Source organism: Cinclus cinclus, chromosome 3, assembly GCF_963662255.1.
Source record: "Cinclus cinclus chromosome 3, bCinCin1.1, whole genome shotgun sequence".
NCBI lineage: Eukaryota > Metazoa > Chordata > Aves > Passeriformes > Cinclidae > Cinclus > Cinclus cinclus.
Genome location: NC_085048.1, coordinates 76,333,205 through 76,350,714, shown reverse-complemented (window position 1 = coordinate 76,350,714; position 17,510 = coordinate 76,333,205). Strand labels below are relative to the sequence as shown.

At 54.1% G+C, this 17,510-nt stretch overlaps 2 protein-coding genes across 7 annotated transcripts in view; one reads left to right on the top strand and one right to left on the bottom strand.

Moving 5' to 3' along the window:
- TJAP1 (tight junction associated protein 1) overlaps positions 1-8,110 on the top strand; it is a 39,489-nt gene extending 31,379 nt beyond the window's left edge. For 4 of the 5 annotated variants that reach the window (XM_062490237.1, XM_062490240.1, XM_062490239.1 and 1 more), the window contains 4 exons: positions 491-557; positions 2,255-2,362; positions 3,052-3,135; positions 4,826-8,110. In XM_062490237.1, the coding sequence (XP_062346221.1) occupies positions 491-557; positions 2,255-2,362; positions 3,052-3,135; positions 4,826-6,142 (1,576 nt within the window). In that variant the 3' untranslated portion in view covers positions 6,143-8,110. Of the gene's footprint in view, positions 1-22; positions 351-490; positions 558-2,254; positions 2,363-3,051; positions 3,136-4,825 lie in introns of those variants that run through there. The other variant, XM_062490241.1, reaches the window with a different exon arrangement.
- A 1,968-nt stretch (positions 8,111-10,078) lies between these two features.
- On the bottom strand, positions 10,079-15,982 carry LRRC73 (leucine rich repeat containing 73). 2 transcript variants are annotated; one of them, XM_062490243.1, is made up of 6 exons: positions 15,711-15,982; positions 15,078-15,238; positions 13,966-14,088; positions 12,670-12,770; positions 11,924-12,113; positions 10,079-10,370 (listed from the first exon to the last, which is right to left on the bottom strand). In XM_062490243.1, exons 1-6 carry the CDS (start codon positions 15,980-15,982, stop codon positions 10,300-10,302), a joined length of 918 nt encoding a protein of 305 aa, XP_062346227.1. In that variant the 3' UTR covers positions 10,079-10,299. The 2 variants fall into 2 exon arrangements, with proteins under 2 accessions (XP_062346227.1, XP_062346226.1); XM_062490242.1 differs by having other exon boundaries at positions 11,930-12,113.
- Between the last annotated feature and the right edge of the window lie 1,528 nt (positions 15,983-17,510).

Sequence of the window (17,510 nt, the reverse complement as noted above, 5' to 3'; positions counted from 1 at the left end):
CACCTCCAGAGTCTAGGGGAGATAAAGGCTCTGCAGCCATTGTTTCTTCCCAGGTACAGTGTAGGAATGCTGCCAGCATGAAAGGCTGATGACAGGGAATTCTTCATCTGTTGGATGTAAGCACGTGTGCAAAACACACCACTGGTGGCTGCAAGAAAATACATCATTGCTTTACCTGAAAAGTACCTCGGTTAAAAATCAGTGCCAGTCACTGGTCACGTGCTTAGAGGTGACATAGCTCAGAGGAATCCTCCAAAGTCATCTACATCCCCTCCTGCAGGATCCTTTCACCCTGCCAGCCTCATCTTGTCTCCAGTAACTTGGGGTCTGAAAGCCATCATGTATCAGAGGTGAGGCATAGTTAATATGCCTGGTTATCTTAGTAGCAGTCTTTCTGAGTTCTAGAGTTGGTGGTTTTCTTAGCAGCTATGAAGGCAACTTGAGTGGGTGCCCGAGATCCATTCCCAAGCATACAATCTTGTTTCTGTAGGTTGCAGAATAGCTACACTGCTTCCCAGAGAACCAATCAGGACCTGGAGGAGAAGCTGCATGCCCTGGTGAGTGCACTATTAAGTCTCTAGAGAGATGAGACCAGTGTGTGTTAGGAGCAGATGGGGGAAGGGACCCTGTCTTTACCCAGCAGATGTGGCAGTGGGTGAGGGGTGAGATTCTGGCCGTGACCATCTACTCCCCATTCCGGCTGGTGTCATGAGTGGTTTTCTTGATTTACAGAACCCATACTTGGTCATGCATGAGCGCTTTGGTTCTTCACAACATAATCGCATGGTATTCCGTCATGTTGCTTCAGTCCCTCTCAAAATGCCAGGGATGTGTCAGCTAGTCTTGGGGTGGTCATCCTGGGAGGATGGGGGCAGTCAGAGCAGAGCCAATGTGTGTGGATGTCTGTTGTGTGCATTCATAACACTCATGGCTGTTTCTTTTCTCTCCCTCCCTCTCTCTTTCTCTCTCTCCTCCCCATGCTGCCGCTGGCACACTCTGGGCGCACTCACCTCTCAGGCCTCTCTCAGCCAAAGCTGGATTTTTGCAGTTGCGTCTTTTCGTTTGTGTGTTTTTCCTTTTTCCTCTTTACGTGTCTCAGCCTGTTGGTTTCATTGTCAATCCCACATACACCATCTCAGATGGAGGGGCCCCAGCCCTCGTCCAGCCAAGGGCTCACCTGGTATCCAGCAGCTGCCCACAGATGCAGCAGGTCCTAGCTTGCAGGGCTCTATCTTAAGAGTGTTTGACTCTGAGCCAGCTGGAGCGTGGCATGTTGGGAAGTGGTGCCCATAAGCAGTGGCCCTGCACAAGGTGTGGATGGCTGTGAGCCTTGTTTGCTCCCTTTCCTTCCCCTTCTCAGCTGTGAGCAGGCAAGTCAAATAGCTGAGGTGCTGATTGCCTCCATGTAGCCCAGGATGAGATTTCTTTGGTTCTAGAACTTGAATTTCTTGGGTTAATATTCACTCCCAGTTATTCATTGTGCTGGTGCCTTAAGAGACTGCATACTGGGGAAGTACTGGCTCCCTTATCCCCTTGCGTGCTGCTATGCTGTACCCATGATGCACAGCTGGCCCTGCTGGTCCCAGCCTCACAACACCCTTGGGCAGTTTAGAAGAACTTCCTGAGACAGTGACATCTTGGTTGTTCTGAGTTTTTATCCCTCTTTGCTGTTACATCTGGGTCTCTGTCAGCCCTGTACCTGAACTGTTAGGGAGTCTGAAGAGGCAAGGTTTGCTGCTTTAGGGAGGACATTTGCTGAACTTCAGATTAAGCGACAGGTCCTTTTACTTACTAGAGCAAGGCTTAAACACTTTCAAGATGGTGCCTTCCTCCTTTTGTCCATTCAGTATTGACTGCTGAATCTTTTCAGGCAGTATTGTTTCAGTTTCCCCAGGAAGGAGGGCTGGGTATCACAGTCTCAGAGGTATTTGCTACCAGTGGCAGGTTGAGATTGATTGCTCAAAACCACCAGCTTTTTGTGAGGTACCATGGGAACCTGGTGCTTCAGGAAGAGATACTGCATTAAGGAGGCTCAGACTCAACCTGTTGCCTCTGTAGCTAGCAGAGCAGCTGGTCCCATTTGGCTTTTGGAATCACCTTCCTTTGAAGAGGGTTGTCTCCCTTGTCTGTCTGTCTGTCTGGAAGTTTTTTGTATCCCAGCTGAACATATCATTGTGCTATGCTTGGGCTGAGGTGGGTGATGAAGCCGGGTTCTGTGCTAGGGAGTTTTAAGCCTGATGTTCTTGCATCCCAGATTAAAAAGGCAGAAATGGACCGCAAGACGCTGGACTGGGAGATTGTAGAGCTCACTAATAAATTGCTTGATGCCAAAACTACCATCAATAAGCTGGAGGAACTCAATGTAAGTGTCAGTCTGCAAATGGTTATGAAAGCGTGTGGGGTTTTCCTTTGGTTTAGTCATTAGTGTAAAGGAGCACATTAATGATTGCAGTGTGTATGGCAGTGCAGGAACTATACATGATAGCAGGGACAGACAAGCAGAAGAGGATCTGAGAAGCTGAACAGGGAAGAACAGATCTTCAAGTTTGATGTATTTGCTCTTTTAGGCTTAGGGTCTGACCTGAGTCTGGGCTGTACCTATGGAGGGGTCATTCACTCCAGAGCTGGGAGGGAGCTGATGCCTTTTCTACACCATTAATACCAGAAGTTTCTGGATCCAGTGCTTGACTCAATTAACTGCTCTCAACTCCCTCCAGTCTGTCTACATCATCAGATGTGGCTGAGCTGTGGGATGGGAGGGAAAATCTAGTGGGGTTTTTGGGGCTGATTAAGATCTCCAGAGGGAGAGGGGCTTGCTACACTGACAAAGGATACTCCAGCAACAGGAACTGGACTTGAAAGGGACACCTTGGCTGAGTTGTAAGAAAATACACGAAAGTATGGGGAGGAGGGAATGGCAGTGCCCGCATGAGCAATTCATCAGATGCCTCTTCTGGTTTTTGTTCAAGCAGTATCTGGTCAGGTGGTGCGTTTTTGGGTAAGAGTTTGTGTGAGTCTGACAGTGTTGCACACCTGTGCCCTCTCTTGCAGGAACGCTATCGACAGGACTGTAACCTTGCAGTACAGCTGCTCAAGTGTAACAAGTCTCACTTCAGGAACCACAAGTTTGCTGATGTGAGTAGTAATCCTGCTACTACTAATCCTGGGGAAGAAGGCCTCATGGGCTTTGACTGCATTTTGCTTTCTCCACAGGGCTGCTGGCCTCTCATCCTTCAGTCTCAGAGGTGGGGGGAGGTTCCTGTTCCCACTCCCACTGAGAAGGCAGCACAGAGCTTCTGCCAGCTCCTCTTTCATGACAGCTCCATTTCACAATTCAGCCAGGAGCTGTTATAAAAAGCACAATAACCTTGAACTTGATAGCCTGCTGGGTGCATGCTGGCAGCTGGCAAGAGGACAGACCTCTGTCTTACTCTGCGCCATCCTTTTTCCTTCCTCACCTGGCCACATGGAAGGGCCATACTGCCTCATAAGAAGCAGAAGTAGTCTGACCTGATGTCACTTACTACTCTGAGGAGAAGTGTGTGAGGCAGCGTTCAGGGTTTTCTGGGCCTTCTGAGCAAGAGAAGCTGGTACCAACTCACTCCCCCTTGTGGGGAGGGATGAAGGTGGGGGCAGTTCAGCTCATCCTGCTCTCATCTCCTTTCACATTAGTGGCATCGGTTCTTTGGCTGAAAGTATTGTCCAGGCCCTTAGCCCAGCTCTCTCTTTGCCATAACATCTAGTCTCTGTCCCTTCTTGTGTTTCTCTCAGCAAAACTACATGCTTGTCTTTTTTAACTTAGCAGGTGACCACTATGTCACCCTCCCCCATTGTGTCTCAAATTAGCACTCTTGAGGTCATTGTATCAGTTACTGCTGGGGTAACCTTGACCTCTCTCCCAGCTGTCCCCCATCTCTGGAGCTTTGAAATCTGCTCCCCCAGAATGCTGTGTTCCACATGGCTGCCACTGGAGGGGGTTTGGTGCTGAGCAGCTGTGCAGACAGCCTGCCTCAAAGACAGCTGTTTTTATGCAGTGTGTCCTGCATACCCAGATGTGGTGCATTTTCCTTCTGGCTGTGATGGGACAGACCTTGCTGTGCCACTGAGTTGCTTGGGGACCTCTGCTCTCCCCTTCATGCTTCACTTGCCTGTGGTGACCCAGGTGAGGGCAGTTTGGCAGGGTAATGGGGAGAGCAGTAGTGCCCATTTACAGCAGAAGGGGTAGTGATTACCCCCTGTGGAGATCCCAGTCTAACAACTTTGGTAATAAGCCCTATGTTTGTCTTTCTGACATGGGGAGAGCGAGGAAGCGGAGTGACATGTTGGAGTTGGTAGGAACACAGGAAGGCATCGATCCTGGTCTGCAGGCAGGCTGCCAAGGCAGCATGGCTGCAATTATGCATTCAGGGAGTGCTGTGGATCTCAGCAGTGGGGGCTGTAGAGTCACTTCAGTGCAACCACCAGCTGATTTTCCACAGATCAATAGACCCTTTCCTAGCATGTGCTGGCTGGGCCTTATCTCTGTGCTCACAGGCATGTGGGACTGAGCCCACGTGTTGTCTTTACCTGTTGACTTTGCCAAACGGAGCCTGTGAACCATGGCCTAGAAGCATGACTGCTGTGACAGCTAGAGAACCTTGTTAGTCACTCCTGGGGCAGGTTTGCTTTGAAAAAAGATACCCTTCTGAAGGCAAAGTAGGTGAATGATAAGGGTCAAGATAATGACTACAAAATACACATGTAGGTTGGTTGGAAAAGGCAGATTATATGAAACTAAATGGCTTGCATGGCAGCCCTCTTCTAATGTCCTTTTCCTTCTCCCTAGCTTCCTTACGAGCTGCAGGACATGGTGAATAAGCATTTGCACAGCACACAGGAGTCTGCAGGCCCTGGCCAAGAGATAGCCCACACCTTGGCTCCATCTGATGTTGTGCCCACCTCAGTCATCGCCAGAGTCTTGGAGAAACCAGAATCTCTGGTTCTGAATTCAGCCAAGTCTAGCAGTGGCAACTGTCCCATGGCTGAGGATGTCTTTGTGCATGTGGACATGAGTGGAGCCCTTTCTGATGCCTGCAACAGTGCAGGGCAGATGGGGAAGGAGGGAGGAGATGCAGGAAAACAGCAGAATGGTGGCTGCAAGCCACAGAGTAGTGTGGAAAGTGTGCCTGAGGAGGTACCTGCCTTTGAGAAGCTAAGCCCATACCCTACTCCCTCACCTCCGCATCCTATGTACCCAGGGCGCAAAGTGATTGAATTCTCTGAGGACAAGGTAAGGATCCCAAAGAACAGCCCCCTGCCCAACTGTACATATGCTACACGCCAGGCCATCTCCCTCAGCCTGGTACAGAGCGAAGATGAGAGCTGCGACAGGCACCGGACACTCCCCAGCAGCCCTGCTTCAGAAGGACGCCATTCAGCCTCCAGCTGTTCCTGTCAGCAGTCCCCCAAAGCAGCCAGGGCTCACGGTTCTTCCCAGAGCAGCCCGTTCAGCAGCCCTCCCCAAATCCCGAGCGCCTTTGCCAGCTCTGCCAGCTCTGAGGAGGACCTGCTGGCTAACTGGCAGCGTATGTTTGTGGATAAGGCACCCCCCACCTCGGAGCGAGTGCTGATGAATCGCACAGCTTTCAGCCGTGACACAGCCCCCGAGCTCCAGAAGAGGTTCAGCCGCTCCATGCAGGAGCTGGGTAGGGCAGCGTCAGCTTACTCAGATGGTGAGGAGTCTGCACAGAGCTGCAGCTGGACCGTGAGCCGGGACTCGAGCGTGGACACAGACAGCACCGAGTCCAGAGCCCGCAGGAGCCATTTCTCCTCAGACTATGGTACAGATTTCTCCCAGGATGAAGCTCAGAAGCTGTTGCTTGAAAGCAGCGGAGGTGCTGCTGAGCCTGAAAGCCCCTCACCAGAGAAGCACAAGGACTATGTAGACCTTGGCTTGCCTGAGAGCCCAGCCGAGGAGAGAGAAATGCTGCTCCGGGGAAACAAGGAGAGCAGCCAGGGAGGTATCCAAGAGGAAAGCGGAGAAGGCAGGGTCAAGCCTCCTTTCATTCGGCCGCACCGCAGCCCCAAGAGGATGGGGGTGCACCACTTACATCGCAAAGACAGTCTGACACAAGCCCAGGAACAGGGCAACCTTCTCAGCTGAGGCGGAGCAAGAAGCAGCCACGCTTAGCAGAGCTGTGGGATGCCCTCATCAGTCTACCTGAGGGAGAAGCCTCCCTTAATACTCTCCTCCACAGGGAAATGTGCTCTGAGGTTTTATATTTCCCCAGCACCTCAGACCCACAGTACAAGCACACATGGTGTGCAGAAGCACACCCACTGCCCTGACACACTCGCAGCTCTCTTCACAGCCTCACACTGGTGCCTGTACCAGAGCTAGTTCTTGGTACCCCTTGTCTTGGTGCCTGTGCCTCTTTTTGCTCTCCTCCCCCTTCCTACTCAGGTACCTGAGGCCCTGGGTGCTCTCGAGTTGTTTCCCCACAGCTGCTCTGCTCTCTTTTAACTTGTGCCAACAGGGCAGAGTGCCTGTGTGGTGGTGTCTGATTCCCTGGGAGCCCCAGGGGCTGTGAGTGGGGCATGAGGACTCTCCCAGCAGATGGCTGTGTGCCGTGGGGATGTGCTGGGATTGCTGGTGTCTCATTTTCCTCCTGGGTTTTGTTTTCCCCAGCCGCCCACTAGGTGGGCCTCCAAAATCTGCCTCTGCAAGGTCGCTGTTGTGTGTCTCCAGGGCTGGGCTCTGCACCTTGGTCCTCACTGGGGCAATGCACAGGGGCTGGTGCTGTGGTGTGGGGCACAGGTGCTGCCTGCTGAGGTGGTTCAGGGAGGCAGTGCCTGCTGGGTGCTGGGGTTTGTGTTTGTATGTCTCCTCCCTCACACCTCTTCCCCTGCTCTCTGTGCTGTTTTGTTTGAACGGTGCTGATGTTTTGCTCTTGGGTGGGCTTCTTTCTTCTTTCCAAGCCTTTGGTTTTGGGGTGTATTGTTTTTTTCTTTCTCCCACCCTGTATAAACAGACACAGCGTTGGCAGCCAGTCTGATGCCTGCACTGAGGGTGTGTTGAGGAGTCTCAGCTATCAGAGCTGCACTTCCCTCTGATCCTGGCCTCCAGCCTGCAGAAACCCCTCCAGATTCAAGAACAAGGTCTTGCCCCAGGCAAGCAAGGCGTGAAGGATGCTACCGGGCTTTTCTGGGAAGGGCTTGGTGCAGGGCCAGCAGAGATGTGAGGGCAGCATGCTGAGGAGCTGCTCCCTGCAGATGCACTACCTCATGGCTCGGCAGCAGCCGTTCACCAGGGTCTCCTTGCACGCCCCCTTCTCTGGGGAGCTCCAGGCTCTGGTGCTTCTCTGGGGCCTCCCTTTCTGGGTGGAGCTCTCTGTGTGTTTTTCCTAGCCTAGTGTGATATTGTGTGACTTTTCTTCTCAGTCTTGTGTGCTCAGTGTCTTGTTGGGGGGGAGGGAAGGGGAGAGGTCTGTAGATGTAGGTATTTTTTTGAGGGCTTAAAAAGCCCAGGCCTCCTATTTTAATTTTGTCCTGTGCCCTTGTCTGTCTGGTGTTTCTTGGCTTCCATGGGGGTACAGGGCAGAGAACAGCCCAATTCCCTTCACCATACCCCCTTCAAACCCTGCCCTCAGCCTGCTGTCTGGTTTTTGAGTTGCGTTTGTGTTGTCCTCTCACCCTACACCATGTGGGCTCTCCATTGGGCTGGAGGAGAGCATCCTTCTCTCCAGGAGGGAGCATCTGTTAATATGCTTACATCAAGATTTGCAGCCAAGAGCTGTCTGGGGGCCCTGCTCCCCTCCCCAAACTCCTGTCTCTGTAAAGGGCTTGCAGCTTGTAGCTGGGGCCAGCCAGGGCTTCAGCTTGGGCCTGGAGGCTCCAGGGCCAGTGAAAGGGAGCTGCAGGCCTCTCTGGCAAGCTGTGTAGGTTGTTTTATGTACCCTGGGCAGAGCTGCTGCCTACACACTCACCTTGTTTCCCACCTAGAACAGTTGTGGAGCTGGATACCACCCTCTAGTGGGGGAGGTGGGACTCAGTATTTCACTGCAGTGTTTCTCTGCAGGCAGGCTGGTGCTGAGAGAGGGATCTGCTGATCCTGCAGAGTGTTTATCTCCCCTGTCTCGGTTGTGGAGGGGTGGGGGGGGGGGGTATCTTTGTGTTTGCTGCCATCAGCCACTCCACTGCTATATTTCTCTTGTTCTTCTGCAGCACTGCTGAGGGTTTGCATCTACAGCAGCTGCCAGATCCCACCTCACTGATGTCACCTGGGGTTGGCTGCTCACTGAGTGAGCTACTTTGGCTCTGAGGCTGCTGGTGGCCTGCAGTGGGGGAGGCATTGCCCCCCAGGGCTCAGCCCCATCTCCCATGAATCCTGGCATGCTGGTCAGTGGACAAAACTTTTGCTGAGGCAGCTGAACCGAGCTGGCCTTGCTCTGCATTTGGTTGAAGTAGACTGAAAAGCAAAACAGTGAAGTGGAGGGTTGGCAAAGGTATGCATTCCTGCCCACCTCCAGCAGTATTGGCTCTTGGGCCTTGAGCCCATCCCACTTCCAGTGTCCCAACTCCAGACTGTTAATCTGTAACTAATGTGTTTTTTTCTGAGATTTTCAAACTGATGTATATTTTAAGACCAGAAATAAACTATTTTAAAAGTAGATGGCAGTGGCTATATTGTACTTGATAAGACCGGGACTGGTGTATTCCTGGGCATGTGAGGGTGTAGAGCTACTCATGGTACAGTGTTCCAAGTTGGTTGAACTGTGTGTGCCACCCATTGTCTCTTCCAGGGAGAGTGATCCTGTGATCTGTAAGCTGGTGCTGAATGTACCTCTCAGTGTTACTTGTAAGATTCTGCCTGCCCCATTTCACATATTTTGCTGGCTGTACTGATCTGTCTTGGTAGACCTCCACATCCTCAGCTAGCATAAGGTGTAGCTAATCCTTTAATAGTGGTTGGTTTTCTTGGGAGTCCCAGCTTTTTGGAGTCATCTGAGAGTATCGGTTCACTTCAGAAACTGAGTGACTGGGACCACTTAACATGCCCCCTTGCTGGGTTTCCTAAGAGGTTTATAATTCTAGATTCCGTATTTTGTGGGAGGAGGAAGGACTGGGGGTGACTGGACATACCCCAGACAGGAAGCCCTTCAACCATGAGGCAGAGAGGTCTGCAGGATACTGATACAGACACTTGAAAGCATTTCCTTTTCACATTGAAGGGTGCTGCAGAAGTCAAGAGGACTGTCGTGAGTTTTCCTAAACTTCCCACATTCTGCTGCCTGTCTTTCTGACCCGGCTGCATGCAAGCCTAACACTGGAAAGAGTGTCTTGTTTCTTTGTCCCCGTAATTAATGATTTTATTCCTTGTTCCCTTGAGTAGCAGCTGCTGCCACAATTTAATCTTCTAGCCTAATCTGAGCCTTGAAACACGATCTTCCTTGTCAGCAAGGGACGCTTGGCCAAGCAGCTCAACCCACGGTGCTGGTGCAGGCTGAAGCCTTCACCAGGGTGTGTAAGGCTGATGTCAAGCTCCCTGCAGAGCTAGATTAGCCATCGCTTCCTCCTGGCATGAGGGAGGGCCTGGGGGACAGAAAATCGGGCTGTCACCGACCTGTCCGCAGGGCCGGGCCCGACTCGTGGAGCCTCGGGAGGCGCGGGAGAGAGAGCCCGTGAGGCGGCGGGCGAGGGGGCTGGCGCCCCCTGCCGGCGCTCCGAGCCCGCGGCTCCTGCCCGTGCCTGGCCTGGACGGGCCCCGAGCGCCTGCCGCGCCTGGCACCGGCCCGTCCCTGTCGGTACAGGCCGGGACCTGCCAGGCCCTGCCCGTCCCTGTCGGTACATGCCGGGACCTGCCAGGCCCTGCCCGCATCTGCCGCTCTCTGCCCACACCCGCTGGTCCCAGCCGGTACCTGCCGGCGCCCGCCCTCCCAGGGTCGCACAGTGGCGGAGGCGGACACTGCCGAGTGGTGCCACCACATCTGTGACCTTTATAAAAGTCTCATCGCGACAGCAGTACAAGCGATAGAAAGGACATCTCTTATACACATCTGAATAAATACAGCCTGCAGGCGCAGCCGGGCGTAGGGGTGGCAGGGCGGCGTGAGCTATACATGCGGCGACGGGGACAATCACAAGCGGCCGACGAGGCGTGTGACGGCACAGAGACGTGTGTAGAGGTTTGGTCGGAGCAGGCTCCTGCGCTCAGAGCCGAGGGAGGCAGCGACAGGAGGTGAGATGTGTGAGAAGAGGGCTGGGGAGCCCCGCGGAGGCCGGGGCGGGCTGTGCTCGGCAGAAGCAGGCAGGGTAGCCCAGCTACATCTCTGTTTCTGCTAAGAGGCTGTCACCGAGGCCTGACGTCATCAGGACCATCTGGGAGCTGGAATCTGTGTCGAGACAGGGAGAGAACCGTGAGCCGATCCGGCTGCCGGAGAGCGCAGGGCTGTACTCCGGATCCAGAGGTGAGGATGAGGAATTAAAACACCGCAGGGTGGGAAGAGAACTCCTGAGAAGTGTGAGATTAAGTAGGAACTAGGCCTGCTCTGGGCACGCTGCAGAACAGAATGGATTTTTGAGGAGAGGGAGAAAGAGACAGCAACAAGAGGCCAGAGGAACATCAGGTCCGAGGACCCCCACATGCAAGTGATCCTGGTTGTGCTGGCCCAGCTGTGCCCTTACCCAACCCTGCACAGGCCTTTAAATCTGCACTCATTGTGTGTTCTTCAGTAGAGAGACAGTGTCCAGGGGGGCAGGCTTCAGGCTGCACACCCACCAGCACCACACAGGGTGGTTGGTGTTGCCTTCCAGAGTGCAGGGAATGCCATGGGCAATCAGCCATGTTACAGCAGCAGAGGCGTGGAAATACTGATTTTCTGCAGTGCATGAATGGAGGGTTTGTGCAGCCTTCCCCTGCCTGACTCGGGGAGCTGAGGGCAGGTTGCTGGCTCTGCCATGGCTAAGAGCAACAGCCAGGAACACTGTGACTCTCCTCACAGCAAGTGAATCAACTGCAAGGAGAATGTAAGTAAGAAACTTAACAGGGAACCAGTTTCCCATCCAGAAGCCTTTTGAAACTGAAAAAAAAAATAAATCTGTTTGTTCCTGGATGGGAGGGAGGAAATCTCTAGTGGCAGTCCTGCACATTCAAAACTACTGCAGGGAAATCTCTATTTCAGGAAGTGATTTCTGGAAACTAGATCCAAAACTTGGCCAAACTGTCACTAAATGATTTTTATGGGTTTAATAGATGAGGATCCAAATATTTTGAGGCTCAAGGATTGGTTGTGCTTGTCTGCTGGTAGTCTGATACGAGAATTGTGAGGGGTGAAGGACAAATGAAGGTAAAAAAGGCAAACCCTCAAACCAGCTGGATCACAAGATAGGCATGACAGAATACAATATCACATATGGAAACTACACCGAACAGGCTACTGCTATCTCCATAATATACCTTTTTTCTATTACAAACAACAGACAGACAGTGGCACCTAGCTAACCACTCACATCTTTGGGACGTAGAGATAGGAACAGCTGATGCTGTGCGGATTGCAGGGAGGTTCTGGAAACAGTGAGGAATGACACAGGTTTTGGCTAGGATATCTGGCAAAGGCTCCCTCCTGCCCTTGAGTTTTAAGACTTTCAGATTTCGTTCCTGCAGCATCAGGAAAAATGCCTCAGAGGTACCGTTTCCACTCTTTGCAGCAGCTGCATTGTCCTTGGAGGCTGCCTTTCCCAGAGCATCACGGCCCAACGCTATTTGACATGAAGGTCACGCCTGGAGGCATACATATTCCATGGAGGTTGTATGTATTCCAGTTCATGGGGAGAAGGGACAGACCCATTCACCAACCCCACTGCAAGAGGCCAGTGGCACTGGAAACACCCCAGACATGCCAGTTCTTGCCCCTCAGCTCCTGCCCCCCAGCCCAGCTCCCAGAGCTCTTACTGTTCTGACAGATCCAGGGGTTCTTCTCCCTGGCTGTGACTTCATGGGCCTCCGTCTCCTCCTCTTCCTCACCCTCTGAGAGAAGATCAGAGATCTGCTGCTGCAGCTCGGGACTAATGTTGTTCTCTGCCAGGATGAGCGTTCGTAGGGCTGTGGGGTAATTCTCTACCATGTCCAGCAAGGTCTGGGGGAGAGTGAGATAAACAGGCTGACAAGCATCACAAAGACTGAGCAGAAAGAGTGTCAAGTGCTTTGTCTCCCTGCAAACTCCAGCCCTCCTCTCTTTACTTCTATCTTCCCTTGGCCTTGACCTCCCTTCATCAGGCTTTATGAAAGACTGAGGACTTCCCATCTTCCTGTGGGAAGAGCCAAGCTTGGATTTTCTGGCTCTGTCTAAAGAAGGGACTGCTCTACACTGCTGCTGTCACATATCCAGGCCCCATTCCCTCTTACCACTAGAAGCTGGAGATCTGAGAGGAGAGTCTGTGTAACTGAGCCTTGGCCTGTGTTTATCCACAGAGATTTAATTCTGATTCTCAGACAAAACTCCAACCTCATTTCTTCCAAGAAAGCAGCCAGGGGAAAGCAAGAACCCCGCTGGGTGCAGGGAGGGAAAGGGGTGTGTGTGGACTCCAGTGTGTGGTTGGAGGCAGGTGTGGGTCCTGGGGCCTCTGCAGACACCCCTGACCTGCGCCCTTGAAGTGTCAGTGATGCTGTAGAGTAACCGTGGGCTCCCATACCTGAGCTGACTGGTTGGTAAGTCCTGTTCCCTCCAAGTCCAGCACTTCAAGGGTTCGACTGGAGGCCACAGCAACAGCGAGCATCCCGGCTACCTGGTCACCTGTGGGAGGAGCAAACCAGGGCTGTTAGCAGTGCCTGCCTTCCCTCATGTAATGACATGCCCTCATGCACCTGGGGCTGTCATGGGAACATCCTCTGAGTATTTCTGCCATCAGACAACCTTCCAAACCAGTTACCTCATGGCAGAAAAAAAGCTGTTAACTGAGAAAAGAGACAAGGAAAGGTGCACCATTTTGTGGTTATGGGAACAGTCATTGATTATCAGGGGGAATACAAAGGAACACAGATTTGTTTTATTCCCCAAAGAACCATATCTTCCCCAATCTCTTTCCTACTCAAGGAGGCAAGGGCCTTTAACAGTCCCTGTAGGGCATCCCAGGCAAAGAATAGGAGCTTCAGTCTAGGGAAAGGCTGAGTCAGACAGAGGACTGCACCAGCTGGCAGACTGCCTCCCTGGAAAGGGGGTAGAGTTTGATGGGGGGATGCAGCAGGATGAGGAGCATTGAAGACTGATGTTGGTGAAGAGACACGACTCCAGAATGTGTTCTCACATTCTCTGTTGAGTGCCAAGATGCCATACAACCGTGACACCTTCTCTTGGAACAAAACCCAGACTGCTGTCAAGTAACACCTTGGGGCTTTTCCTGTCCAAGGGAAACTACCTGGTCAGAGAAGAGGGCCTGGGGGAGACTCTGCTTGCAAACAGGTTGAAGAGGGGAGTATGATCCTGATGCTCAGAGCGGCATGGCCTGATCTCCTCCTCACCACCTTGCAGCAGAGCAGGAGAGAGTTTGTTTCTATGGCAACGAGTGCCAGGCTCTCCTCCTCCTCCTCCCTGCTGCTCCAGGAAGATGAAGGGGGAGTGCAGGGACATACTGCATCTGCCAAGCCAGCTTCAGCACCCAGGGCTTCAGGAAGAAGGGAGACATGGAGGGTCAAACGTGACGACAAAGGTGGCGGAGTAGGCAAGGCACAGCCTCCTTTCTGCACCTCCCTGCAGGGCATGTCGCCACCTCACACAAGCAGAGCAGTGAGGGTGGCTTCCCCTATAGCTGAAGGTGCCTGGCAGGGAGAACTTGCTGCTGGGGAACAGAGGGCACCTATGCAAAGAACTGCCCCATCCTACTGTTGATGTTTTGCCATCTTTCCAGAGCTTGGTCCCTGGTCACCCACTGGTGCACATCACACGAACGCTGAGAGGCAGGAGTGCTCCTCCTCCCTGGCCCCCAGCTTACCTAGGGGGTTGTAGTCCAGGTTCAGCACGCGGAGCTGTGAGCTGTGAGCCACTGCAATGGCTAGGCGTCCCCAGCCTTTACTTGTGATGCCTGGGTTGGCACTCAGTGTTAGCTCTTTAAGGCCTGGAGAAGAGAGAGAAGCCAAACCAGAGCCTCAGGGTCCCAAAGCAGTCACAGGAGAACTTGTTCAGCTCACCAGAACAGCTTTGGGTTGTGTCCCCTCCACTCTGTAGGGCTTAAGGGCTTGGTTTGCTCTGACAGCTGTCATCATGTATTTCAGTGATCAGTGAAATATTTCACTGCCTTCAGCGGTGGCCCTTCATTTGACCATGCTGCAACTGCCCCATCTATCTGCTCTCCCAACCTGCGTCCTGCTTACCCTAAATAGCAAACACAATGGAAGCTGAAGAAGGTGGCATGAGGTGACAGGCTGGAGAGAGGACAACAGGGACAGTAGTCTCTGAAGCCTGCACCTGAGAGGGGTGGCCAGCAAAGATAACAGCATCTGTGGCATTATGCACACACAGAGGTGGAGGGGCTGGGAAAAAGTGGAAAGCACTTTAAAAGTCAGAAGAAAGTGGTATTACCTCAGCACATGCCAGCTCTCAGCTTGAGTGGGCCACTGGCCTCACACCACCAAAGACCATTCCCTGCAAAGACCTGAGTCTTGGCACGAAGGCTGTGACCATGCAATTACATACTCATGGAGTGCTCCCTCAAGCAGGGACAACTCCCAGGCACTGATAATAAAGCTAAGTGCTGAGGTAGGGGCGCACCAGATATTTATCTATGGTGATTATCAACACACAAATGCAAAATAATTAATTCAAAGTCCAGACTGTCCTCTCCTCCAGTTTCAAATGCTGCTGACATGAACCAGAAGCAACCTGTTAGTCCCTGAGCTCCAAACTGCCAGCAGGAAACACAAACCTGCCAAAGGGAACCACTTGTCTATTGCTCGACTTATCTGCTTTTCTTAAGGGAAAGAAGTCCTTAGCCCTGGCAAACCATAGAGCCTGCCTCCTCCAGGGCTGAGGATTTAGTGCTGCATACATCTGATCTATGTGAGAGCTCCACCAGTCACTGAGCAGCCCACAGCCCCTGGTGCTTACCAGACTTGGCCCCATCAGGCGGCAGGAGCCCACAGATAAGGTTGATGCCTTCATCACCCAGCATGCAGTCTCCTAGATCCAGAGCCACCAGCGAGGGGTGGATGGAGAGAGCAGGGTTGAGGAGGGCCAAGCCTGCATCTGTCAGGGGACTCCCATGGAGGCTGTGCAGGTAAAAGGGAAAATTACTACGGAGCCTTCTTCCTGGGGGCTAACTAACCTGACAGGGAGGAAGAAGCAGACAAAATGAGGTGGATGACAAATACTGACCCCAAGTGGGCAAAAAGCTTTGGAAAGCCTCTGTCGCTAGGGTTGGCTGGGCGCTACGGTGGCCCTCCTCTCCAGGCTGGGACGAGGGGTGCAGGGTATGCCAGCGTTGGAGCGGCAGCCCCCATCACCGGGGCCGGAGGACCGGGACTGAGAGGCAGGGCCGTACCCAGCCAGCGGGGACAGAGGTGGCTCCCTCCCAGCCAGGTGACGGGCAGGGGCTTATCCTCCGCAGCGTCAAGGGCATTTTCCCTCCGACAAGACACAAATTCAGGGGCCGGGCCCCGAGCTGATAGTCCCCAGAAAGAGTCGTCCCAGCCCGGGAGGGGCCGGGGCCCCCTCGGCAGCCCCCGCCCCACTGTTACTTACAAGAGGGACTGAACGGAGCGGTTCGTCTTCAGGGCCTCGGCCAGTTGCTTGACGCGGTTGATGTTGGAGACGATGCCCAGGTTGAGGTTGAGCTGCGCGAGGGAGCGGGACTCGGCCACCCCGCGGCAGACGTGCCCGAAGTCCCGCTCGGAGAGCTGGCAGCCCCGCAGCGACAGCAGCCGCACCGAGTTCTCCCGCAGGCTCTCGCAGATGTCCCGGATCTCCGCCCCCGACAGCGTCTCCCCGGAGATCTGGATAGACCCCGGCAGCATCTTCCTCCGGCTCGGAGCGCCGCCGATCCCGGGGCCGCGCCGCCCGGGCGCCGGGGCAGAGCCGCGCTGCGCGCTGCCGGCCGGGGCGGGCGCCGCCGCCGCTGCTGCCGCCGCCGCTGCCGGCCAGTCCCGGCCCGGCCCACCGCAGCCCCGGGGGCGGCACCGCGCTGCCTCACCGGCGGCCGCCGGGCCGCCCCGCTCCGCCCGACGGGGCGGCGGGACCCAGGGTAGCCATCGGCGGGGGCTGATCCGCACCGGGGCGCGGAGTCGCGCCGCCCCGCAGCGCCGGGCGGGGGCCGGGCAGCCCCGCGGGTCCCCGCCCCGCTCCGCCCGCACCTGCCGAGCCGCCCCGCCTTCCCCCGGCCGCCGCTCCGGGCCCTTCTCCCCGCACGGCCGGCGCCTCCTCGCGGAACGGAGCGGGCGTGGAGGGGCGTCCGGCACCCCTCATCCCACCCCGGCGTCTCGGGCGCCGACGCCATTCGAAGCCCTCGGGGGCTGACGGCAGCGCCCGCTGGCCTGAGGAGATGGCGGGGCCGGGGCCGGCCGGGCTGGGTCCCGGACCCTGGAGGCGCAGGAGGGGATGGAAGGTGGAAGAAGCATCTGGGAAAGGCTCTCCATGCCAGTTCCACTCCCACCTGGGGAAAGGGCCCCAAGCCATTGGGCCATGGCACACCCTGGTTGCTTGGTCCGAGGAGCTGTGGTGTTCCATGGCTTCAGTGGCGTTTAATACTTAAACCTACTAAACCTGAATCCTCGACCTATGATTTAGTGGCGAGGTCAGTCTAATCTGCCACTCATACCTAGAGCTTGTAAGAGCCAGTGCTTGGAGGCAGCTGCTTGGAGGTGAAAGTTGGAGGGTTGGGGAAGGGCCACAGAATTCTTTATCCCTGAGCACACAGCTCCTGCCCTCAGCCTGACCTGAAATATGCAGAGCACACCCCAGCTCCTGCTAATTCACAGGTATGGATCACAGGGATTTGTACCCTCTCTCCCCCGTTGAGTAATCCTGTACTTTGAGAGATATAGGAAGCAGGGCCCCTGTATTTTCAACTTCACTGAGCTGAAAAAGGAAGGCAGTGATGTGGAAATTAGGTTAAACCGCCTAAGTAGGCAGCTTTCTGCACGTAACTAATCTGGTTGCTGCATATAGCAGTGCTCAAGTGAATTCCAACCCAGTGGGTAACACTGGGAAAAAAACAGGCTCCTCTGCTTGGTTTGCAGGCCAAGGCCCAGGAGAGAGGGGATGGAAAGTGAAGAGAAAAATAGTGTGGAGGGGGATATGGAGCACTTCTCCATTGAAATGGTGGAGCAGATCACCTGAGCTGAGGATGCATGTTAAGTCCTGAATGAGGTAAGGAGAGGAGCAGCTTTAAGACTTTGGCTTAAACTCCCAGTGTGGGTATCGCCACACCCTATCTGTTCTCTAGAGTACCTACAGCCCCCTCTTTCTTTCCCTGTTGCACGGAGATGCACGACCTTTATACTGCTCCTGCAAGATACACCAAGAACTGACCACTGGCCTTGCAAT